This window comes from Schistocerca piceifrons, chromosome 3 (genome assembly GCF_021461385.2).
Source record: "Schistocerca piceifrons isolate TAMUIC-IGC-003096 chromosome 3, iqSchPice1.1, whole genome shotgun sequence".
Lineage (NCBI taxonomy): Eukaryota > Metazoa > Arthropoda > Insecta > Orthoptera > Acrididae > Schistocerca > Schistocerca piceifrons.
The window spans coordinates 777,660,217-777,686,787 of record NC_060140.1 but is presented as its reverse complement, the minus strand read 5'-3'; the positions used below and the strand labels follow the sequence as shown (position 1 = coordinate 777,686,787).

The window sequence follows — 26,571 nt, the reverse complement described above, 5'->3', positions numbered from 1 at the left end:
TATCAGTGTCAACTTCCCTACACATAAGCGACGTATATTGCATGCAACCTTCCTCTACACCTGAGTGCCAAAGATATCTTTATATATAATATACTGCCGAAAACTGTTTAGGACTGAAGCATCAATTCATGACTTCAACTGACTAAATGCAAGTGAAGTCGATCGAAGTCTTATCAAGTGAACTTTTGTATGAAACAGTTCCACACATCGTTATAAGAAATAAATAAATTCCTTTTAGTATATAGCAGACTTTACAGTAGAATACGAGACGAAAACATAAAGTGAAATGAAAAGGAAAATATTTGCGACTCTTTATATCTTACAAACATTACGCATGATGATGGTCCGAAGAATGTCACTGAATTTGATTATTAATAAGCTGGGTGTCGAAGTAGATTGATAATAAATAAAATATACAGAGATCGCAAAGATTATACACTCCGAACTATGCAAATGAATAAGCTTTGTATGGATTTGAGAAACATGTACTTCATATTTAATACTGCAGAACACAAGATTCGATTTGTAACACTTTAGTAGTCCTCATTCGGAAATTGGGAAATTTTTAGGAAAACATTTTACACTGTGTTGTGCCATTATATATAAATTTCGTTTCATATATAAATGGATGTTTTGATATACATTTCTTAAACTTAACAAAAAATTGATTTCCAAATGTCAGTATAATCTGATAAATCATAACTTTCTATGGGTAAGTAGCCCAAGATAATAGCACTATGGCAGATGACGTTTACATTCAAAATGTTGACGTTAAACAAACTGAGGTAGATAGATTTTCTAATTCTGATGCATAGTTAGTCACATTATATAACATACTTTCGAGTGAAGAGAGTTAATTAAAACAACGAAAATATTTATAAAGGTTGAACAATATTTACTAAGTTGCACCTTACAATGAAAATAATGCTAGCGCAAAATTCAGAGTTACTTTCAAGAGCTCCTTATAAATTTTTCAGAATAGTTCCCAACAAAATAATAAAATAATTACAAGAAAATTATTAAAACACCATTGAACAGACGAAGGAGACAGAGTGTTTTCAAAATTAAGAATGGCTGAACGTAATGATCTGGATATACTTTCAAATTATAAATTGTATCGTGCTGATGTTGCAGTCTTCAGTCTAAAAGACTGGCGTGATGTAACTCTCCACGCTAGGGATTTGAAATTTATATTCAATATTAACCAACTTCCCTTTGTCAGAAACTCTTTTCTTACTTGCTGGTCTGGAGACCATCCTCTCTACGTCGTCCGTCGTCAGTTATTTTCCTACTTTCTCTACTGTTTTTAGTGTCTCATTTTTGCAAATAGTCATCTTGTAATCTCTTTTTTAGGGCACTATTCTTTCCTTTCAGCTGTTCTTCCATGTCCTATGCTGTCTTTCACAAAATTACAGTGCCATCGGCAAACCTGAAAGTTTTAATATCATCTCTCTCAACTGAATCTGTCTTTCTAAATTTTGAAACGTCCCCTTTAAACAATTTATATATGGCTGTGCTTAACCTGACACACAATATTTTGTTAGCGCAACGCAATCTGACTTTCAAAATTCCCTACAAAAGAATGGCCCTGACTAACATTAAACTATACCTTTCACAAATCACTTACCTCACAAAAATCTTCGCTGCTCAAGCTACTGCATTACAGCGAGCGCCACTACTGCCAGCTAAATAAAAGATTCAAACTATGGAAGGCACTAACTACTGATAGGGATAGTTAGCAAATCAAAGATATTAATAGAGAACAAACAATGTATTTACCTTGATATCATCATATATAAATATAGCAGTTCATGACAAATTTCAAAACTCCGCCATCTCTCTCCCCACATCCACCACTGCTGGCGGCTCACCTCCAACTGCGCAACGCTACGCGCTGTTCACAGCCAGCTGCCTAACACTACAATGGCGAGTATTACAACAATGCAAAGCAGCCACAGACTGCACACAGCACAGCCAGTGATTTTCATATTGAGCGCTACGTAACATTGCCAATAAGAAAACATAAACAGCCTACTTACATAGAGAAAACATAAACAGCCTACTTACATAGCCCCCATGCTCCCCACAAAAAATTTTACAAAATTTTTTTTGGGCAGTGGCCAATAATGATTTGATAAAATTTTTCATAATTACAATAACAAAGAAATCAAATGCACACACTTATTGATACAATGTTGGTCAAAAGCTAAAAATTTCTCACAGTCCATAAAGACAGTCCTGATCATTCATTACGGTAATCACAGGTTTTTTTTCACAAAGTCTCATTAGTAAAAGAAATTGCACACAGAAGTAGTGGATTTCCATGCAGTCTTGAAGAAGTAGTGTTGTCCTTCCAACGGAAAGACAGTGCTGGCTCTTGACATGCTGACAGGTAATGGGCTACAATGGAGCAAACCCACAGCAGAGTCATTCGAAGTTTTGAAGAGTATTGGTAGGTAAGTCATCACAGAGCAGACCCACTGTAGTCCTGGTAGAGATTACGGTATTGGTGGGCCACCAGAGGTGCAGACCCACTGCAGTCCTTGTAGAAATAATGGTATTGATGGATTATCAAAGATGTAGACCCACTGTAGTCCTTGAAGAGATGGCCAGCAGCCATCTGTTGTGACTGTGCAGGTGCACAATCACCATTGAAGAGTCTTGCGGATAATATAGCAAGTCCATAAACCACCACTTGTGCACTCACAAAGTTTTTGAAATTGTCCTTAGAACCAGCAATGCTGTTATCCAGTCCCTTGCTGAGTTATTAACACACGTGCAAACACTAACAGTCCCTACTTCTCACATATTGTCCACATACTATGACCAACAGAAACGTGTGCAGTGAAATGTAACTAACAAGGTAATAATGTCATGAACTGGTGACAATTACAATTTTATAACATAAGAATACAATTACAAAGGTACAAAATACATCATTAAAAACATAATAATACAGATAACATTTGTAGTACAGGCTTTACAAAAGAATAGAAATAAACATATACATCAGTGTTACAAAAATAGTGACATAAGTACATACATAAAATAATGAGAATAGTTTTCGAAACATTAATTTCACACATGAACATTGAAACAGAACAGAATTGTAAACAACTTTACAAAGAAAATAACATATTATTAATGCAACTTATATTTGAGGATAACAGTATTCCTCCTCATAGTGAATATAGCTTAGTATTAGAAGAGAAAAAAATTCTATGAAACAGTACACAGAGACAGGAAGAAAACAAATACTCAAGGGTACACAAACACATAGTGGGATAACACCAATAGGAAAGGACAGGGTTCGTTTTCAGTGTAACATTTGGTACTGCAGTCCAACCCAAAACTTCATATACCTTTCCTCTTATTTCATCCTTTGTTTCCACCAAAAAAAATTCTATCTAAGCATGCTTTCTGTATTTATATGTTCACACATTTCTTACCTCAACATTTATTTCCAAGAAAATCCTACCTAAACCTGTTTTCTCAATGCATTTCTTCCAATTCATCGCAACTCATTCTCTTAGAGGCTACCCCCTCTTAAGCTAACTTAAATCTACTGAGCTCAGATGCTAAACTAAGGGACGAGGCAATGCAGCATCACATAACAAATCAACACAAACAGCAATGCAAATAATGCAAATTGGTAAAGCTAGCAGCATAAATGAGCAAAAGTCAAATTCAATAAAACTATGCCTGGCAAACAGCAGCAACTTATACCTAAACATGACATTGCGCAAGCAGAAAAAATATTACACTAAACAACAATGCAGATAAGGGAAATGTATATTCACATCTTAATGTCTATGTAATTAAAGTGGTGCACCACAAGAAGTTATTCTACCAAAAAGTTACCAATTACTTGAAAAGAAAATTATGAATGCAGTTACTAGTTCCTTCTTATTGTTCTTTCCTGTCCAAGTGCTCCTTTTTTAAAGAATGTGGATCATAAAATAATTATTTAATAGATCTGTTGACAGAAAGTGTTCACATTAGCAAATGCATTTCATTTTATAAAAGCAATGCTGCAACACAGCTGGAAACCAGATATCAAATGAAATAAGCAATTACGCAAACCAAAGCATAAAAACATCATTCAATAGCTATGTGGTATTTCGTAAGTCAGTAGCTCTCAATTCTCGTAGAAAGACACTTGTCATTATCAGGTTTGCAGATGTAAGAATATTTCCAAGGATAATGGCCTCCCCTTTTTTTTTGTGCTACCGGTGCCGCTGAAAAGGGCTCGCAATAATGGCTTTTTCTCCAGGCGTCTGACACAGCTGGGTGCCCGCGACGCATTACGTGCAGGTGGTCACTTAACTTTCGTACGGAAATATTTACGACAGGAGATTCTGCTACCGTGGTAGTCTCATATAAAAATATTTCACAGGTCAAGAATTAGCGTTGCAAATCTGTAGAAACAAAACCCTATAAATATAACAGTGTCCAAAAAATTTTTCAGTGGCATTGTGATACATTCATGCATATACACACACATTTCATAACTCTTAAAGTACGATTCTTGGTTTCCAACAACCTTTTCATAAATCAGAGTCCTTAACCCCTACTCCTTATTCCTTACCTTATTACACATATACATATTCATATTCATCAACATGTCTTCAATATTTCATCATAATAGCTACATAGCATAATCAGATTCCTCATATAGCATCAGCTTATTTATCATAAACATACCTCAACAGCATAGTACACATCGTCGTCGTAATAATAACATCATAACACTTCAGTCAAATCTTAAAATCGTCGTAACTTCCTCCAATAATTTCAAAACGTAAAAAAAATTCTCTGCTCATTTCAACAGTGTCATCTACCTCAAACGTACTTTAAAATCATGATCCCATACCAAATATCTCAAAGCTCTCATAGTATCACAATGAATCCGAAAAAATATGAACATTTCACAAAGTACAGACAAAATACAGTTTCATAAGTGTGAAGTTATCCAACTGTAATTGCGTAAACATCTGTCACTGACGTAGTAAAAAGAATGTTTGTTTCTCTGTCAAATAATCAGATAGCTGTGTAATTCTGTGTTAGAGAAATATGGTACCGACGTGTAAAGTTGTATAAGCAAATACCATATTAGCTAGGGTTCCTTGTGGTTGCCACACACATGGTACACAAAGTAAGCGTGTACCCCCCTGAGGATAAATGTAATTACGCCCTCAGGTGTTACAGATTACAGCAATGCAATGAAATGTATCACGGAAAACTTTCTTTGTAATTCAAAAATCTTAAAAAATAAATGTTTTAAGTACAAAATTAATCACTCAAATACGTGTACTGTAGCGCTAAATGTGCGTCTTGTTGCAACATAATCTGTGTGGAAGTGTCGTAGTTATCGTCCTCCGAAAGCTAAGTTCTGCATAAGTCAATGTACTTACCTCATAATACACAAAAGTGAAATGCTTTGCGTATAGATATCGTAGTTATTACGCTTATTGTTGTAATGAAGAAAGTACTGTACAGTAACGTATTGTTATGCCACGAAAAAGGCTGTCTCATTGTTGCTATACCACAAAAGTTACTACTAAAACATGTCTCACTTTATAGAAGAATTCAGAAAAAACTGTGCAGATATAAAACAGATACACCGCAAAAGCAACATTGTAAATTGTCACGCATTAGCAGCGTCGTGATAAAATCGTGTAGCTGTCACATAAACTAACCACTGTGCCGTCTGGTATCTCACAGAAAGTACTTTAAATCCGGAATGTATTTTCAAGTAAACCAAAATGTTGCATGAAAATTTCATTAGCAGTGCTGGTATGTTCTAAGTATGTGAGCCTTATAGTCGTTACATAATCGTGCAACTAACAAGCAAGAATGTACAAATACAACACTGTGTCGTCTGTTCACTATAACAATGCATTCGTAATTTCTGTTTAAATAATTTCTCTTGGTTCTTCACTGGATATTTAACTTCAAACATTGTTGCACGTTAACAGATTCTAAGTCTGACAAGCATACTAGTAATGTAAAGTGAAAAGTTTTATGGCAATGACAAAGTTAAAAAGCTGATTATCTTTCAATAAACGGTTTTACATGTGAAATGTGGTGCAAGCCTTTACTCTTCCTACTATGCAAGCTCGAGCTTCAAAGGAATTATCATGTCGTATACGTCGGTAAAGAATACTGGAATTTTTCTCAAGGTTAGCGTCTATGTTATTTTTCTCTGAGCCAGCCGGCGCACGCAGCTGCCTGCGGTGCGAGTCATTGTCTGTCCCTTTGTTGGCGCGCTTCGTTATTGGGGTTTGGAGACCTAACTTCTACAAATTCACCGTGACGAGAGGGCCCTGCTCTGTTTGAATCCCGCCAGTTCTGATGCAATTCAGGTCTGTCGTTACGATCATATCGTCTGTCGTCATGTCGGTAGATTCCATAGTTTCTTTCTTGTCGGTCATGTGGTGGAGAATTTCTTCCTGAGTCGTAACTGCGTGCTGGACCGTTGCGTCTAAAGTTATTCTGTCTCCCTTGATAATAATTGTTTTGGTTCCCATATTGTCTGTTTCTCTGATTGTCTCTGTGATAGTCATTACTACGGAGAGGTGATCTTTCCCTGTAATTATTACTACTCTGCCAACGGTTGTCATACGGGTGGTGTCTGTTTTGGTCACGATATGTGTTGTGAGAATAGCCTTGTCGTGTCCAGTTATTATTTCTTTCATCGTGGAATTGTGACAGATGTGACCTGTAATTATTGTGCTCCTGTTTCCGCGTTCCCCGATTGTCAGTGTCAATTTCCAATTCTTGTAACAGACCCTGAAATGCTTCAATGTCATCTTTGCAACGTCCTGCTAAAATAATATGTCGTAAATGTTCAGGCAATTTGAGTAAGCAAATGCGGATGAGTTCTGAGGGGCTGTATGGGTTTGACAGGTACTGATTCTTGTGCAACATGTCTTCAAAATATTTCACAAGACTGGAGAATTCAGATTGTTCGAAATGTTTCATCATTATGATGCCATGTTTTACGCGGTCTTGTGTGGCTTGAGACCAATATGCTGAGAGGAAGGCATGGTAAAATTCTCCTTCACTGTGGCAATCGTGAATTACCGATCGCATTCTTACAGCTGGTTCATTCTCTAAGTAGCCACACATAAATTCTAATCTGTGCTCCAATGACCATTTGGGAGGAAAACAATGAGAGAATTGATGGAGCCATGCTTGTGGATGAATGTCGTTGCCAGAATTCTTAAACGTTTTGAATTTACGTGTAGTAATGAACAGCTTATAGTCAAAATCATCGTGTCGGCGAGTAGCATCTCGGTCATAGTTACGTCGTGTCGGCGGTTCCATCTCAAAATTCGGTGTACCTTGCCAATTTCTTTCATAATTACCGAAATGCCCTGTGTTATTATTTTGTGGCTTTTGCGTATTTCTAAGTCCCTCTTCCCGTGTTGGGGCACGAGTGTCTTCTGAAATACGTAATTCTTGTATTACCTGTGTCAGCTGATCTTGTACTTCCCGGATTTCTCTTTGGTGTTGCGTATCAATTTGATTCAGATTTTGTTTCAGTTTCCTAATTTGTTCGCTCTGTTCTGTGTCATTAAAGACTACCGGTTTTGCGTCATTCAGATTATCATCTACCTTCGTAGATAAATTATTTAGCTGATCCGAAAGTTCAACTACTTTCTCTGATAGTGAACACATTTCCTCAGTGTGTTTTTCTGAACCAAGTTTCAGAGTGTCCATTTGTGTTGAAATCGAATCTACTGTGTTCTTTAAGTTATCCTGAGTTTTTGCAAGTTGCGTAACCGAATCGCTAGATGCAACTGAGTCAAATTTAGCTTGCAAGGTGTCGTGATTTTCATGAACAATGGTTTGCAGTTCTTTTATGGCTGCTTCGTGATTCTGTAATACATTTTCATGCCGCGAAAAAATAGGTTGAAAATGCTCACAAATTTGTGTTTTTACGTCATTACAGACTTTTTGACATTTCGATTCAATGTTATGTAACTCAGTAGTTAAATCTTCACGTGTTTGTTCAAGCGTGGTGTGAAGATTTTGTTCCATTGCGTCTAACTGTTGCTGTGTTTGTCTCTGGTGTTGTTCCATTGTGTCTAACTTTTTAAGATTTTGTTCCACTGTGTCTAACTTTTGAAGCTTTTGCTGTGTCTGTCCCATTTGTTGTATTAATTGTAATAACAATGCATTGGTGTCTGAAACATGTTCCTCAGTGCTTTTCGGCAGTGAATTTACACCGGAAACATTCACATTTTGACAAGCAGAAAATGTGTCTTGACTTATTCGAGAAAACGGTGAGGATCCAAAACCTGAATCTACAGTATTTGCGAGATCGTGTCGTGTCATTTCGGCTTCCTGAGGCGAGCTATTGCCGACCGGTCGATCGATAATGCTTCCCTCTTCACTAATTGTTTCACTGTCCACGCCATTGTTTGACGCCCGCTCCATTTCCCTGTGCACAGTTACCAAATTACTACTTTGAACATTAGTAAATTCATTACTCGGCGGCGCTGATAAGCTACGCTCGTCATCGCTATTATTTCTCAGTTTAGTTTGGAGCCTAGTGTTACGTTTTTCACACGCCATTATTGTCACAGTATTTCACACGACAACACAGAAAAACACAATTTGAAGATCAAAAATAAGAGAACACATTAACATAGCACTGAAAATAATATCTAGTTAATTGCAAGCGCAGCTGCGAAATACTTGGTGCAAATCTACATGCATGCCACAACTGTTTTACTATACAACAATGAAAGACTGCAACTACAAAGGAAATTCTCTCTACAATTACGCGCTAGCAATAAACAAAAGCTACACTAAATACACAAACTACAAGAAAAAATCAGAAGATTCCAGTGAGGTATCCTAGGCTAAGGGTCGACATATGAAACGTCCCCTTTGAACATTTTATGCATGACTGTGCTTAACCTGACACACAATATTTTGTTAGCGCAACGCAATCTGACTTTCAAAATTCCCTACAAAAGAATGGCCCTGACTAACATTAAACTATACCTTTCACAAATCACTTACCTCACAAAAATCTTCGCTGCTCAAGCTACTGCATTACAGCGAGCGCCACTACTGCCAGCTAAATAAAAGATTCAAACTATGGAAGGCACTAACTACTGATAGGGATAGTTAGCAAATCAAAGATATTAATAGAGAACAAACAATGTATTTACCTTGATATCATCATATATAAATATAGCAGTTCATGACAAATTTCAAAACTCCGCCATCTCTCTCCCCACATCCACCACTGCTGGCGGCTCACCTCCAACTGCGCAACGCTACGCGCTGTTCACAGCCAGCTGCCTAACACTACAATGGCGAGTATTACAACAATGCAAAGCAGCCACAGACTGCACACAGCACAGCCAGTGATTTTCATATTGAGCGCTACGTAACATTGCCAATAAGAAAACATAAACAGCCTACTTACATAGAGAAAACATAAACAGCCTACTTACAATTTATCCTTAGTTTCCTTTATTACTTGCTTAATATACAGATTGAATAACACCGGGATACGCTCAACTTTGTGTCACTCCAGTCTCAACTACTGCTTCTCTTTCATTTGCTTCGATTCTTATTACTACGGTCTGTTTTCTGTACAAGTTGTAAGTACCTGTTCGCTTCGCTTCCTGTACTTTATCACTGCAACCTTCTGGTTTTAGTGTATTTCAGTCAACATTGTCAAAAGCTTTCTCGAACCTATAAACATAAAAAACATAGGTTTTCCTTCCTTCAGTATCTTCTAGCATAACAGTAAGTTATGTACTGCTTCGCGTGTTACTATATAACAGTACCGTGCCTTCCATCTATCTTCTCTACTGTCTCTTTCCCTTCTATAATCTCATCTTCATGTCCGCTTCCTTCCATCTTTCAGCCTCCCCTTCTTTCCTTAGCATCGACATGCGATTTGAGCACTGGATATTCTTACAACAGTTTTCTTTATTTTTCTTGTAGGCTGCGTCTTTGTTTCTCATAGTCACACATGCCTCTAGGGCTTTGCATTTCTCATGCCATCAGACTTATAAGAAAACGTCAACTGCACTATTCTGGCCGGCCGCGGTGGCCGTGCGGTTCTAGGCGCTCCAGTCCGGAGCCGCGCTGTTGCTACGGACGCAGGTTCGAATCCCGCCTCGGGCATGGGTGTATGTGATGTCCTTAGGTTAGTTAGGTTTAAGTAGTTCTAAGTTTTAGGGGACTGATGACCACAGCAGTTGAGTCCCATAGTGCTCAGAGCCATTTTTTTGCACTATTCTGAAGGTAGTAAGTTCAGATGAATGAGTAAACTGTTACAAAATCTGTCCGACAGCTCACGCATCCAAAGTGGTGGGCAGAATGATACACAAAAGAATGTAAAAAAAGAACTTGCCAACTGTTAGATCAGTTTCGCTTATCAAAAGATATTGCCGTTATTCCAAATAATGGAAGTTAACATACAAAAAATAAAGGCACTTTCACAGAAATTATTCACTCATAACAACCGCTCGACAAAGTTAAGTGGTGTAATAGCTTACAAATCTTTAAGAGCTCTAGGGAAAGACGGGTAACATACAATAAGCGCAAGAATTTAGATGGATCCACATAGAAGTATTCGGATTATAAAGGCCGTCAGGCAGTGATGTAGTTTTTCTCCTTTAGTGTTCGACCTGTATAGCGAAGAAACAATCAAGAAAATAAAAGAAGTCACACAAATCAGATAACAGTTCAAGGTGAAAGAATATCAATGATAAGATTCGCTGATGAGACATATCTTCCGTGAAAGTTACAGAACCTATTGAATGAAACGAACTGTCTAATGAGCTCGGAATATGGCTTAGGAGTTAACTAAAGGAAGCCGAAATCATTGATGAGGAGCATAAAAGAACGTAGTGCCTCTATTAGTTACAGTTTTTGGTCTCTGCGGTTTAGTAACGTGGACGTTATTCTCTGGCGTTTTAATACATGACCTATTATTCTGTCCCTTCTTCTAGTCAGCATTCCTATTCTATGAAGGTAACTTGCTCCATTATCAGCCGCAACTTCAGAAGTGCCTCTCTGGTGTCTTTACCTTTCTTGTGGCCAACTGATAGTAATCTAGCAAATCCTCAGTTCTCTTTCCATTGTTCTGTATATTACTCCTGTCAGCAACGTAAATTCATGAGTCGTAAATCTGACTGTGTGATAATTCTCTTATTTATGTCCCTTTAATATCCTCAAGATTGTGTTGATCACATTGTAACGAATGTTTGACGGTATGTCTCACAGATTCTGTACAGGAACTTTAATAATCTTTTGGTTGCCGCTCCCCCCTCCCAATGATTTTAGAAATTCCAAAGGGATACAAACTATGCCTTCTGCCTTGTTTCATTGCAAGTCTTCCAAGCTCTTTCACGCTCAAATTCAAATATAAAATCAACTACGTTGCATAAATCGAACTGATTTCCTTTCTTGTTGCGCTAGCCAACAGTTCCTCGTCCTTGTTCATGGCCCCCTCCTCGCTTTCTCCTTTACTTTGTACTCCTAATGTTGGCATCCTTGCTTTCAATTCTATCAACGGTTATACTGATTTTTCTACGTGCTGAATCTGTTCTTCCGACGGTCATTACTTTTTCAGTAATTTCACTTTTTTCCTGCAGCCATTTTGCTGTAACTTACCTGCTCTTATTATGACTTCATTCGTAAATGATTTTCACTTAATTTGCTGTATTACTTTTCATCCTGAACATTTTTTTATTTGGTTCTTCCGACAATAAATTGAAGTATTCCTTCTATTACCCAAAATTCTTTCACTTAATTTGCTGTATTACTTTTCATCCTGAACATTTTTTTATTTGGTTCTTCCGACAATAAATTGAAGTACTCCTTCTATTACCCAAAATTCTTCGCAGCTATCACCCCTGTACCCATATTGGTCTGTCCAACAGTTATTGTCCTTTGTAGGAGTGTCATTCCTCTTCAAACGAATTGCCTACCGTGGTATGTGTTATCGCAGTATCTGCAGCTTCAGAGAACTCTAAACTCACATCATGATTCGTCAGCACTTCAGTATTCTAGTTCCGTACACACTTACTCTTCCTGAATATTCTCTTAAAAATTCGGTCTACTCATTACAAAATTACGATGTGAGTCTATATCTCCTCTTGGGTACTCTTTACAATCTAATATCTGATTTCGGAATCTCTGACCGACCTTGATGTTATCTAGCTGGTACCTTCCCGGGTCTCTAAGTCTTTTCCGAATATAACTCCTCCTCCTTTGGACAGTGTATTCGCTGTTACTAGCTGCAGTTCCTTGCAGAACTAAAGGAAACTACCTCCTATTTCGTTCCTGCTGCCGAGCTCGTATTCACCCATAATTATGTCTTGTATTGCTTTCCCTACTAAAGTGCTGATTATTAGATTTTCATCTCCCTTTACATATTGAGTTACTCTTGCAGTGCTCTCATATAGTCTCTCTATCTCTTCGTCTTTTGCTTGTGACGTCGGCATGTATACCTTAACGACTGTTGTTGACATTAGTTTGCTGTCGATTCTGATGAGTCATGGCATCACTGAAATGTCGCTGTAAACCTTTACCCTGTCGTTCTACTCATGACGATTGCTACCCCCACTAAACAATTTTCTGCTACAGTTAATATTACCTTATATTTCCCTGACCAGAAATCCTTACATTTTATCTATTTCACTTTCTGACTTTTACTGTATTTGCATTCTCCATTTCAGATTTTCCAACTTTCCAGCAAGTTCAGACTTATGTCATTCGGCGCTGCGACTCTTAGAATGTTACCTTTTTGTTGTTTTTTTTTAATCATAGTCATCTCCCCCTTCGGAGTCTTGCATTGCACATCCATACAATGGGCTAAACCGGAATTTTTTGCCAGTGATCTTCATGACACTTTCTCAGTGATATGCTACTTATCCTAAGTTTACACGTTGTCTTTAATGCAGTGGTTTCCCTTACTTTCTACATCCTCAACGTACTGATCAGTGATGACTGTATCGCCTTTAAGGGCGTTTTCTCTCTCTCGGACAGGAGGGTGGCCGTAACATCTATCTTATCCTACGCCCTGTTAGTACAAGGCCTTTGGCAGAATTACCTTGACTCATACGAAAAACGTTCGGTCGTTACTGCTGATGATTTTTATCCATAATCTAACCAGAGATTGGGATCGAACCCAGCACCCAATATTTTTTATTAGGATTTCGAAGACGTTTGCCTTAGACCTCGGTGGATTAATACATATCCAGTTTGGAATAATTCTCAATTATTGAGAACGTACTGTGGGTGTAAGTGCTACTTTGAGATGAAGAGGCTTGTACATGAGGGAAATCGTGGCGTCCGGCATCTAATCATTCAGAAGACTAATTAAACCCAAAAAGTGACTACAAATGCGATCAGTGCTGTGCGTAAGGTGCCCAACAGACGTGGAAGCTTCATTGCAACGCAGACGCGCAAGTTACCTGCTAGTTGTGTTTCGCCTCGACCAAGAACAAGGACGAGGACGTTTACGTCACTATCAGATTTCGTAGTGTACAACATTTAGTGACGTCTCTTATCTTGCGGCAGCAATCCTGCTGCACACTCTCCTTATCTTGTTCACAAACCATGTAGATTAAAAGACAAGACTTTAAGTGACACACTATCAGCTAGCGGATGATAAGAGTGATCATGTCTGAACTGCTGCACCTCGTATATCTTTGTGTGACATATTAGACCTTCTTGTTGGATATGAAATTTAGCCTCTTCCCTCTGCAGGGTGACATTGTCTACATTATGTAATATTTGGAAGTCAAAGCACGTAGTTATCTTCAAAGAGTGTTAAGGCGTTCACGACTGCGTGTCATGCAGCTAACACCGTCATCAAGAATAAACTAGAATAATGTATTAGATTGGGGCATAGGTTCGTAGCTTTTTTGTTTTTCATGTTAATATTCCGGTTGCTACGGGTTTATTTATCAATCGTCATTTTTTATTTGTAGTTCAATTTTGCTATTTGAGTTTACACATTGTCATTTTGTGATTTGGAGATAGAGAGCGAAGCTGTGGATGCAAGAAGATGGAGTGCCAAGTGGATAAAGCGGAACATTTCCGACATACTCTTCTGTTTGAGTTCGATACAGGCGTGACAGCAGCGGAGGCAGTTGGAACATTTGCGCCGTGTATGGAAAAAATGCCATTGGACAGAGCACAGCAAGAAATTGGTTTTGTGGTTTTAGCGAAGATCGTTTCGACAGTAGTGACACTTCACGTTGAGGAAGACCTTCGGAGTTTGATGAAGATAGTTTAAACGCATGAATCTCCAATTGCCCATGTCTGTGTGCTCTAGAACTACCAAATGTCATGAACTGTGATCATTCCACCATCGTACGACATTTACGTGCAATGGGGCAGGTTCACAACTCGGATGTATGAGTACCGCGTGCTCTAAGCCAAAATCAGAAAAGTCAGCGGGTAGCCGGCCATATGTCCACCTCTGCTTGCTCGTCATGAATTGGCTCGTGAACAACACCGACCATTCCTATCCAGTTGCTGGTGACAATAAATGGTTCTTCACGCCAAAGCCCAAACAAAGCAGCAGTTCATAGTACAAAGACCTGCGCGCATCCACAAAACAATGTTGTGCATTTGGTGAAACAGCGAAGATGTGATGTACTACGAACTGCTTCTCCGAGATGTAAAACTCACTGCTGACACTTTATTATCAAAAACTGAGGCGTCTTGAGCCTAGTTTACACGACGACACTAAGTTGCAGACAACAGCGCAACCGGCCACTGCGCATGCGCGCCGCATGTTTGCGCAACTCGTCGGTGAAACTAAACACTTTCGGCGTCTTCCAACTTTGGTGACACTAGTTGCATGAGTTTTAAGGTTATATGTGTTCGTAAGAGTGTAGATAAACTGAAATATGAAGTGGGGAACGGAGAATAATGTTCGCTTTTTGGATATCTATGCTTTGCATAGTTGTCTGTGGGATTTCACTGATGCTGATAACAAAAGTAAGCAACATATTACTGCTCCTGAGACCGTCACGCCCGATCAGAACATAGATAGTTTGACAGTATTTGAGCTGCAGGGCAAAATTTATTGAATTAGGAGCACATGTGCAACTGAATTAAGAAAAATACAAGCAAATGTAATTCTAGCTGTAGAAATGCTCTCGTCTACAAGACTAAAATCCCATCGTTCGAGTTGGCCGACTCTTTTTTTAAAGAATATTGTTGATAGGAGGGAAGTCTACAAAAATCAAGAAGCTACATTCTTTATTTAATATTCATCTATTTAAGACGTCGCAGCAGTGCTTCCCACTCACGTATGTTATAATTTTGAAATATTGCCACTGTACAGATCTATCTTCAAGAGAGTAGTTTGCAAACCATTCTCTTCTTAATGCGGCCTGCTTCGAATAATTACTGCTGTTAATGTTAATAATTATTACTGTTAATAATTATTGGTGTTAATGGAAAAGCGTCATCAACTAAAATCGCATCTTATAGCATGCCGAGTGTTCTCGATTGTAATGCGTGCAATGTGATATGTGATTTAAGTTGTGGCGACAGTGCTTCATGCATTACAATAACTTTATTCCTTATCGCATAATTAACTCTATTTAGAAGAAAGGTTCTGGTGACATTCTAAGATAATTAAAAGAACTTCTTGGGTCTTCCATTGCAAATTATTTCAGCAAGGATGCTTAGCAACCGAGCAGACGTCTTTTCTTCATCCAGTCACGAATCGAAACACATTTTTTATTTTTTTCTCATGCAGCGATTCCACGCAACAAGCTTTAACTCCAACACAACTCGTGCGACGTGCAGCTGCCAAATCATTCATTTCAGACAGGACTCAGGAACACACAAAACGAGGTAACTGAAGTGTATACTGGTCTCGCCGTGTCTACCACTTGCGTGCAACTCATTCCACGCAACGAGTGGCGCAACCCAATGTCGTCGTGTAAACTAGGCTTTACAGACGCAATCCGAGAATAACGACCAGGAAGAATGTGTGATGTGATGCTACTCCCTGATTGGGAAGTCATTCTGCACCCACCTTATTCACCTCGGCATGCGCCCTCAGATTTTCAACTCTTCAACTCTTCCGTGCTCTATCGAGCAGCCTCCGAGGAACTCCCTTTCCGGATGAAAATGTGCTCTGAACATGGCTCGACGAGTACTTCGCCTCAAGATCACGTGATTTCTACTTTGGCGGAATTGAAAAGTTACCCCAGTGTTGGCAGGCTTTTGTACGTAGTGAAGGAGAATATATTATTGATGACTAATGTTTCTGTTATGTGTGTCTGTTGTGTTTATTAAGTTGTGGAAAAACGCTGCGAAGCGGGCTCTGACGTGTGTGCTCTTCAGGAGTTACTCGACGAGGCGACCCCACCGCGCAGTGTGTATCGGCGACTCATGCTTTCATACACACGGTTGGTAAACAGTGGCGAGTGTCCGCGGAGGAGCAAAGCCAACCCTACCAATTGCGAACATACGTGTTTCTCGCATCTGTTGTACTTGGACGAAAATGATGGACATTTGCGATCCGGAAACGTTTTCGATACATGCGTACTGCAGCTCTACGATTATGTACCGTACCGTGAAGTGGCAGATTTGAAAGTGATCATTGTGGTGTCACCACCAGACACCACACTTGGTAGGTGGTAGCCTTTAAATCGGCCGCGGTCCGTTAGTATACGTCGGACCCGCGTGTCGCCACTGTCAGTGATTGCTGACCGAGCGCCGCCACACGGCGGGTCTAGAGAGACTTCCTAGCACTCGCCCCAGTTGTACAGCCGACTTTGCTAGCGATGGTTCACTGACAAATTACGCTCTCATTTGCCGAGACGATAGTTAGCATAGCCTTCAGCTACGTCATTTGCTACGACCTAGCAAGGCGCCATTATCATTTGCTATTTATCTTGTGATGCATGTACCGTCAGACCGATGTTCACCAATTATGGATTAAAGTTAAGTATTCCAGCAGCTACGTACGTTATTGGCTATATTCATTACCTTGTCCTGTTCCAGACCTCACGCCAGCCTGCGTGAGCTTAAACGCGTGCCTTTCGGCTTCACCTCCTAGTAGCTTGGCTGTCTTGCCAAGTCACAACGATCATATCTTCAAAGTTATTTGACATCCAAACGGTGCATTTCCGAAAATGGATTCCTCATCAAAATTACCAAGACCCTTCTACAATCCCTTGAAGGCTGTATTCAAAATGTGTGCCCCATAATGTCGTTGGCAACATGACCTATTCAACTGGCAGTTACTGGAGAATACAAATTCTGGCAGGAATTAGGCATCACTGAAATGCAATTATTATCATCCAGTCATCCGGCTACATGGAATGCAACAACGCTGCCGTTCGTATAGTTATTTAGTGGCCATTAGCCTTTTTTTTTTCACTCAGCATCCTGGTAACCCCCCCCCCCCTCCTCCCGCTATGGCATTCAGACTGCTTTGAATGTATTTAGTTCATCATTGTTAATTCTGCCACCACTCATTAGATAAGGTCTACATTACCTGAATACTTTTGAATTTACAAATTTTAAGCTTGATTTACAGCGGTTTCTAGGTTTTGCAGTGATTTCTTTGCATCTTTAGGGCAAATTCCAAATTGCTTGCCTGGAAAAAAGGACCCAGCCAATTTTAGTCTGTATCCTTCTCCAGCTCTACACCGTGCCTCGTCTCTAACGACCTCATCGTCGAGCGGACGCCAAACCCTAACTTGGTCTGGAGCGTTCGTTTCGTCCCTCCTCGGAGCTTCCTAGGCGTCGCGCAAAATCCCAATTACAGTTGCGACCAGAATACAACCGTGATGAACGGTGCGCGATAAAAATTACGTGACGTCCTGCTAAGCTGACTGTCGTCCTGCTACGCTGATCTGATCACAAGAAATTACTGGCGGACATGGATTAATTCTCTGTACCATTCTGTGCAGCATTATATGTCTAACTGAAGGTCACCAGCGTCGCTTTAATCCACGAGACAGGGTCATTCCCACATCATTCAGAAACACCCTGTGGCACTCCAACTATTTTTCTAAGTCTTTCAGGTCCGACAAACTCTGCAAACAGTGTAGTTAATACATCGTGTCCAACTGATGTCTAACAATTCCCACAGGTAGTCTCCTCCATAAACAAAATAGAATTAAACTCTAAAAGTCAAAAGGAAAGCAAACACACACGCATACAAAAACATTACACATCAGGCAAGAGGAATCTGTTGTTTTCTGTCAGACTTCGCCAAGTCCGCCTCGTTAGTTAAGTAGTATCTCCAGCTGGCTAACGGCTGCACGCTCTACTTTTCAGTCTAGCTTTCTTCTCCCGGATACTGCAAACTGGCGCTTGTGAACACAACAGCCAAAGGATTAGGGTAGAGATGCTGGTGGGGAATCATATGTTCACTTTCTTTCTATGTCCAAAATGAGTGAGCCGTTCGTTGAACGAGTGGTTTTTGTTGTTTCAGTTCCTTTCTAGACGAATTAGATGCAAGAAAAGGCATATTAATTTGATGTCTCACCTGATGGTGTCTATGCCCGATGTGAGTTTGTAGTGGTAACAGAGTTTGGGCTGTATCATTCCACGATGCATTGAGAAGTATGCTGTTGTATATGTATGAATGTCAACGATTTTTGTAGTAGTAACTTGAATACGAACTATGGAGTGTTGGTTTTGTGTTTTCTTTGTTGCACGAACAACACTCGGGCGACCGCGTGGCACGGGAATTGCTCGTCACTGGTTTAAATCTTCACCGGGACGACGCCCGTCTACCACAGGAATTCCGAATCCGTCTCAAATCTTCAGCAGCTATTTTTACTAATAATGAAAGAAAAATGAATTTTAGAAAATTGTAATGTTGATGTTAATGTTGTTATCAGTTACGTACTGGTTGGTTGAAATGGCTCTGAGCACTATGCGACTTAACTTCTGAGGTCATCAGTCGCCTAGAGCTTAGAACTAATTAAACCTAACTAACCTAAGGACATCACACACATCCATGCCCGAGGCAGGATTCGAACCTGCGACCGTAACGGTCGCTCGGCTCCAGACTGTAGCGCCTAGAACCGCACGGCCACTCCGGCCGGCTACGTACTGATCACGGAACAGTCTACATGCATGTTTTCGAGTACGCATTTTTATTTGCACTCCGTGGTAAAACAAATCAAGTCTTTGTGAAGCTAAAAAGTTCTTGAAGGTGTGAATATTGCTGAAAATATACATGAGAAACGTTTTAAATTTGTGTCTTCATGAATATTCAGTACAACGATTGTTGATGTTGAAAAGAAAAAGGATTTAATGAAGATCACTGAAAGTACTAAACCAATAATGTCTCTGAATTTTGAAACGGGAGGACAAAATACGTTTTAAGCGAGTAATAAGTGTTTTTAAAGGAACAGGTACTGCGGCATCTACAGACGTTACGAAATACGTGAAATGTATTCGCAGTTGCGAATATGGACAATCATCAGCTGTTTAATGGAATGACAAGCAACGAAATTTTGTACCGGACCGGGAATCGAACCCAGATTTCCCGCTTATCGCGAGCAATCACCTTACCGTTTTTTTCGGTTGATCTCATTTCTTTCGTTATTCTTTTTTCGGGGCGGACATCCCATAACGCTTGTTCAAGTACTTCGTTGATCTATTAACAGAGGGTTGTTTTTTGTTATTATTATTATTTATTAGAGGGTAGCTAACATTCTGACCAAACACGCTGAGCTACCGTGACGGCGTATCATTTTGCTATCCAAGCACAACTCACGGCTACCTCCAAACTTCCATATGTCATCAATGATGTATCGATAAACTGTACTCGTACTAGCATTATGTATATCGCCGTACAGGGGAAACATTTTTCTTGAAAGTCGCCTGCCTGGTGTCGGCGGATAAATACGATGTTGCAGTTCCGGCGTTATTGCGAATTTCGATGCAGTGTTTCTTCGGTCATGCCAAAAAGGTCGCATTGTCAGAAGAACAGTTTTACCGACCACACATATCTTTAAAATACAGTAAGACTATAATTTTGAACTGGAAATACTGTCTGAGAGGTTGTTTCAGGTTAAAACAGTAACAAAACGAAATAAATAGTCCACACGCTAAAAAACTCTTACGCGAAAATGTAATGTACAGTATATCCTGTATTGTAAAACACGTCTGTATCTGTAGCGTATGGTAAGATATTGTTACTGTGAGTGAAAGTTTAACAACTGCACATACCTCATTACAGTACTGCATTGACACACAACTGATTAACACTGAACTGTTTAAAATATAAGGAATCATACACTGAAAAATATTATGTTCTTAAGCAGGACGCGATGTTCTGCCATTTTCTACTTCACAAAATCTCTAATTGGGCCGGCGTAGAGCTTTGCTCGAATGCAATGCATTTTTAGGATCTGTATGTCACGTTCGAGCCGTTGGTTCATTGTCTTCGTTGTCGTCAACAACTCTCTCCTTCTAATCGGTTCTTCGAGTAACAGCGTCAATGGTTTGGTCGACAGTTAATTCTTGTTCCGTTGTGCAGTCAGCGTCAGGTGTACTGATCCACTCACTCACATAACTCTGCCAACGTCGGGTTGTAAAGTTTCCAAATCTCTCAAAGTCGCTGGAGTGTCTACGACTTGACTTTCATCGCTTGTTTCATGGGGCTTTTCATCTTGGTTTTCTTCAATCGCTTCTTTTGATTTTTTTTTCCACGGGTTGCCGCAAGATTTTTCAAGCGTTGATGCCGGAATTTTTTACCAGATTTCGGTAATTATATACATTTCACCGCTTACATTTATTGATTTCGTTGCTTGAAACAAGCTCTTGCCTTCTTGTGTGCTCTCTAAAATTGATGCTGTGTTTTCGACGGTATTGCCTCTTCAGCCACTCACTCCGTGGGTTGGATTGGGCATGTTACGTTGGCAGGAAAAAATAAAAGCCTTTAGTTCACCTTTTTCAAGTTCATCTCCAAATGGATAGGACGTCACACTGTCGAATATCGACATGACACGCTTAGAAACTTTTTTTCTTTTAGGTGTTTTTAAACTGTATGGACGAACTGGTCATAAAACCATTCCATAAAGAGGCTAGATTCCCCCCATGTTGACTTTTTGTTATGATAATATACGGGGAGTGACGCCATATTAATGTTTCTGAACGCCCTTGGTTTTATTGCTTTTGCGATCACAAGCAATGGCATCTTGTGTATCCCATTAGCGTTACTACAGAGAGCATAGTTGTTCTATCTTTGGCAAGTATTGTAGCCGTTACAGACTCGTTTTGTGCATGTAGGGTTCTTGTAGAGAACATTTCGTAATTTCAGACTCTCAATGTAATACACTTGATCAGGGGCCAGCTTAAGCTCTTTAACTAAATTTTCAAATTTCAGAGCAAATTCATTAGCTGCAGTTTCGTCAGCAGGCAGCTTCTCTCCAGAAAGAATTACGTATTGAATTCGATGTCCTTTTTCCACTCGCTGTAAACCTTTCATTTTCATTGTCTCTCTCAGTGTTTGACATACAAAATCAGTGCTTTTTCTCTCCTTTTCAAACCACACCCACAAAGCGTATTTTCTGTCCTTTCTCAACATCAATCTTACTGTACGACATTAAAGTGTTTTCCTATTTTTTTTCTCCAGTCTTTAAGAGTTCTTATGCCAACCCCTACGCACTTTCAGTTTCTCCGCTAAAGACAGCGTCACATCTTTAGGTTTATAGCTGATGCCATAATTTAGGTTTACAAATAAATAAATAAATGGCTCAAATGGCTCTGAGCACTATGGGACTTAACTTCTGAAGTCATCAGTCCCCTAGAACTTAGAACTACTTAAACCTAACTAACCTAAGGACATCACACACATCCATGTCCGAGGCAGGATTCGAACCTGTGACCGTAGCGGTCTCGTTTTCCAGACTGTAGCGCCTAGAACCGCTCGGTCACTCTGGCCGGCTTTAGTTTTACACACTCTTATATTGTATGCAGGAGAAACACTTTCGCTAATTTAGAAAACAAATGTGTGTTCAATAACGCTTATTAAGCGAGTTGGAAACAAGTTGTTCCATGTTAAAACTGATGTAACTACCGCAATTATCAATGATCTACCACCTACTGACCAAATCGCAAACGATTAGCCATCGACTGACAATAGCGACGACCCGTGAACGTAAATAATCGCCGGAAATAAGATGGTAGGACTAAGCGGGGAGTCGGATCATCCGAGGCCGAATTGGCAAGGTTCTACTGTATTTAGACGAGCGCTATATTAAACACAATTGACGGCTGTCTAATCAAGGACTGTGGTATGACTTTAATCCAAAATCTTATGACAAGGAATCATCATTGTTTCTCGGTCCTATTCTATCTAAAGAAAGATGAACCTGCAAACCAACACATGTAAATACGTGGTTGTGTACACGTAGCAGGGCACGGTACAAATAGAAGTCCAATACATTATCAATTTTAAAGATGTATAAATAACTAAACTGAGTCCGAACAGGCATTGGGAGGACCAACGTACCGACCGACTGTCGTATCGTCCTCAGCCAACAGGCATCACTGGATGTGGATATGGAGGGTGCAATGGTTCTTTATTTACGTGACCATTACGGCACTCCAACCCCAGTTCTCGATACCAGTAATATCGTACTACTTTTCTGCGAAGTAACAGACATATTTTTGAGACAATATTCACATTTGGTTTTATTAACGTATAGGTACTCCGATGTGTCGATATACTACAGTGATATGGTTCTTGTGTGTATTCATTTCTGTGAGACTGTCATAATCTTTGACTTACTTGTAACCGTTTTGGCGTGAATGCGCAATGGGCAGTCTTTGTTTCACTTTGCAGAAGTTAAGTTGTTATTTCGCTTTGTAAATGAACAGTCAAGTCTTGTGTTTAAAGTGGAAATTAAGTATATGAAGATTGATACAAAACTGTTTTCTTGATGATGTGACAATTAAGAAGAAGTATATGCGAATTTACAAGAAGTTTAATAAAACTGTGGATCGTGAGCACCAAGTCAAAAATTATTTCTACCATACCATTGTTCTGATCTGAGATTGTTTGATCATTAAGAATTTCCTGAAAAACGCTTTTGTTAGGTCTTCAAATATTGCTAAAATACAGATCTGGACCTTCTAGCAGTCAAAGTAGAATCACCCTAGAATCAACAAGATGAGCCATAACAACTTCGACGAAATCTACGTGGGAATCCATTCAAGATAAGTTCCAAAATTAATGACTTTTTTGCAGTGACTTCATTTTTCCCATTCTAACTATACCATCCACAGTCAATAACTTTATTTTTGCCCGATAAAGCGAACATATGCTGAGTGAGCAACATTATTAATCTGATTTCTAACCTACTACTTTGCAAGTAGAGGTATTGTTAGAAGGGGCATGTGGTCAGCACACCGCTCTCCCAGCCGTTGTCGGTTTTCGTGACCGGAGCCGCTACTTCTCGGACAACTGGCTCCTCCATTGGCTTTACGAGGGCTGGGAGTATCCCACTTGGCAACAGCGCTAAGCAGACCCCGACGTTCACCCATTCATGTGCTAGACTAGCCCTACAGCGCTTAACTTCGGTGATTTGACGGGAACCAGCGTTACAGCTGTGGCAAGTCGTTGGCAGAAGTATAAATGCTAGGTGTAATATCACTACAAATTACAGATATCTTTTACGAATTTCCATACCTCTCTACCTCTCTGTTTTTAGGCAGTTTGGAATTGCTATTGCATGCATACTAGCACCTGCTCTCCTAGGAGAGACGATTATTTATCAGGTTCTGGCCAAATAATGTCACTTGTCTCAAGCCAGCATGTGTATGTCATAACAATGCCGAGGACTCTCAAAATTATTCTATACAGTTACTTTGTTGACAGAAGAGGTGGAGACGTACGTTGGCGTTGGTGAACGCACCGACGACGTAAGGAACGATGATACCCGACAAGTTGCCGAAGGTGTTGACGACTCCCACTATGGTGCCGGCGTAGTTGGGCGCTATGGCCTGCATGTTCATGTAGAAGCCGGAGCAGTTGGTGGCCATGCAGAAGCCGCTGAGCGCCAGCATCACCACGATGACCGCCGTGTCGCAGCCCACGAGCGCCACCACCACGAGAGCCGCCGCCGGCCCCAGCAGACCTGCACACAGGAGGCACCAGCCACTCCTGTTTCAACTGCGATACACAGTCACGATACACAGGGCACAAAAAGAATTAACTCATAGGCATTGTTTCCTTCTCTGAGGTCTCGTGCGAAAAACCTCTGCCATCTACACGTGCAAAGTAAGAAACCCACTATCCCCAGATGAACTATCCATTGTTGTTGTTGTCTTCATTCCTGAGACTGGTTTGATACAGCTCTCCATGCTACTCTATCCTGTGCAAGCTTCTTCATCTCCCAGAACCTACTGCAGCCTACATCCTGCTGAAACTGCTTAGTGTATTCATCTCTTGGTCTCCCTCTACGATTTTTACCCTCCACGCTGCCCTCCAATACTAAACTGGTGATCCCTTGATGCCTCAGAACATGTCCTACCAACCGATCCCTTCTTCTAGTCAACTTGTGCCACAAAATCCTCTTCTCCCCAATCCCATTCAGTACCTCCTCTTTAATTACGTGATCTACCCATCTAATCTTCAGCAATTCTTCTGCAGCACCAAATTTCAAAAGCTTCTATTTTCTTCTTGTCTAAACTATTAATCGTCCATGTTTCACTTCCATACATGGCTACACTCCATACAAATACTTTCAGAAGCGACTTCCTGACACTTAAATCTATACTCGATATTAGCAAAGTTCTTTTCTTCAGAAACGCTTTCCTTGCCATTGCCAGTCTACATTTTATATCCTCTCTACTTCGACCATCATCAGTTATTTTGCTCCCCAAATAGCAGAACTCCTTTACTACTTTAAGTGTCTCATTTCCTAATCTAATTCCCTCAGCATCACCCGACTTAATTCGACTACATTCCATTATCCTCGTTTTGCTTTTGTTGATGTTCATCTTATATCCTCCCTTCAAGACAATGTCCATTCCGTTCAACTGCTCTTCCAAGTCCTTTGCTGTCTCTGACAGAATTACAATGTCATCGGCAAACCTTGAAGTTTTTATTTCTTCTCGATGGATTTTAATACCTAGTCCGAATTTTTCTTTTGTTTCCTTTACTGCTTGCTCAATATACAGATTGAATAACATCGGGGAGAGGCTACAACCCTGTCTCACTCCCTTCCCAACCACTGCTTTCATGCACCTCGACTCTTATAACTGCCATCTGGTTTCTGTACGAATTGTAAACAGCCTTTCGCTCCCTGTATTTTACTTCTGCCACCTTCAGAATTTGAAAGAGAGTACTCCAGTCAACATTGTCAAAAGCTTTCTCCAAGTCTACAAATGCTGGAAACGTAGATTTGCCTTTTCTTAATCTAGCTTCTAAGATAAGTCGTAGGGTCAGTATTGCCTCACGTGTTCCACATCTCTATGGGATCCAAATTGATCTTCCCCGAGGTCGGCTTCTTCCAGTTTTTCCATTCGTCTGTAAAGAATTCGCGTTAGTATTTTGCAGCCGTGACTTATTAAACTGATAGTTCGGTAATTTTCATATCTGTCAACGCCTCCTTTCTTTGGGATTGGAATTATTATATTCTTCTTGAAGTCTGAGGGAATTTCGCGTGTCTCATACATTTTGCTCACCAGATGGTAGAGCTTTGTCAGGACTGGCTCTCCCATGGCTGTCAGTAGTTCTAATGGAATGTTGTCTACTGTTGTCTACTCCCGGGGCCTTGTTTCGACTTAGGTCTTTCAGTGCTCTATCGAATTCTTCACGCAGAATCATATCTCCCATTTCATCTTCATCTACATCCTCTTCCCTTTCCATAACATTTCCCTCAAGTACATCGCCCTTGTATAGTCCCTCTATATACTCCTTCCACCTTTCTGCTTTCCCTTCTTTGCTTAGAACTGGGTTTCCATCTGAGCTCTTGATATTCATACAAGTGGTTCTCTTTTCTCCAAAGGTCTCTTAATAAGTATTTGTGATGTACATGTACATTTCAGAAAAACTGGATAATTTACTCAAGGGAAAGAGCTTCACAGAACTGGACAAGTCAATAATGCATTGTTCCTCCTCTGGCCATTAAGTAAGCGGTTATTCGGTTGGGTATTGACTGATAGCAAGCATGCATGCAAGTCCAAAGGAACTTTTTGTTGTGATTCGGAATAACACAAGTCCAGCAATATCGTACCAGAAGCGATGGTCTGGGGTGCCATTTCATTTCATAGCAGGACCTCTTCCGTTTTCATCCGCGGCACCATTACAGCACAGCGCTATCTCGACGATATTCTATGACCCTTTTCGTTGTACTTCATGAAAAGCCATCTTGGAGTTACATTTCAGCAAGATAATGCCCGCCTGCATATGGAGAGAATTTCTACTGCTTGTCTTTGAGCTTGCCTAGCCCTGCCTTGGCCAGTAAGGTCGCCATACCTCTCCCTGACTGAGAACGTAGGCATAGGTAGCATATGTGTGACGGCTGCTGGTTTTTAAGAATATTGGTGGCCTGATTTCTTGTGTGTAGCTGCCTCTTA

The 26,571-nt window shown here is 40.1% G+C and overlaps 1 protein-coding gene across 1 annotated transcript in view; it reads right to left on the bottom strand.

Moving 5' to 3' along the window:
* Positions 1–26,571, bottom strand: part of LOC124789054 (sialin-like) — a 178,683-nt gene that overhangs the window by 22,077 nt on the left and 130,035 nt on the right. Inside the window, exon 8 of the mRNA XM_047256345.1 lies at positions 23,884–24,125. Within this exon, the coding sequence (XP_047112301.1) occupies positions 23,884–24,125 (242 nt within the window). The remainder of the gene's footprint in view (positions 1–23,883; positions 24,126–26,571) is intronic.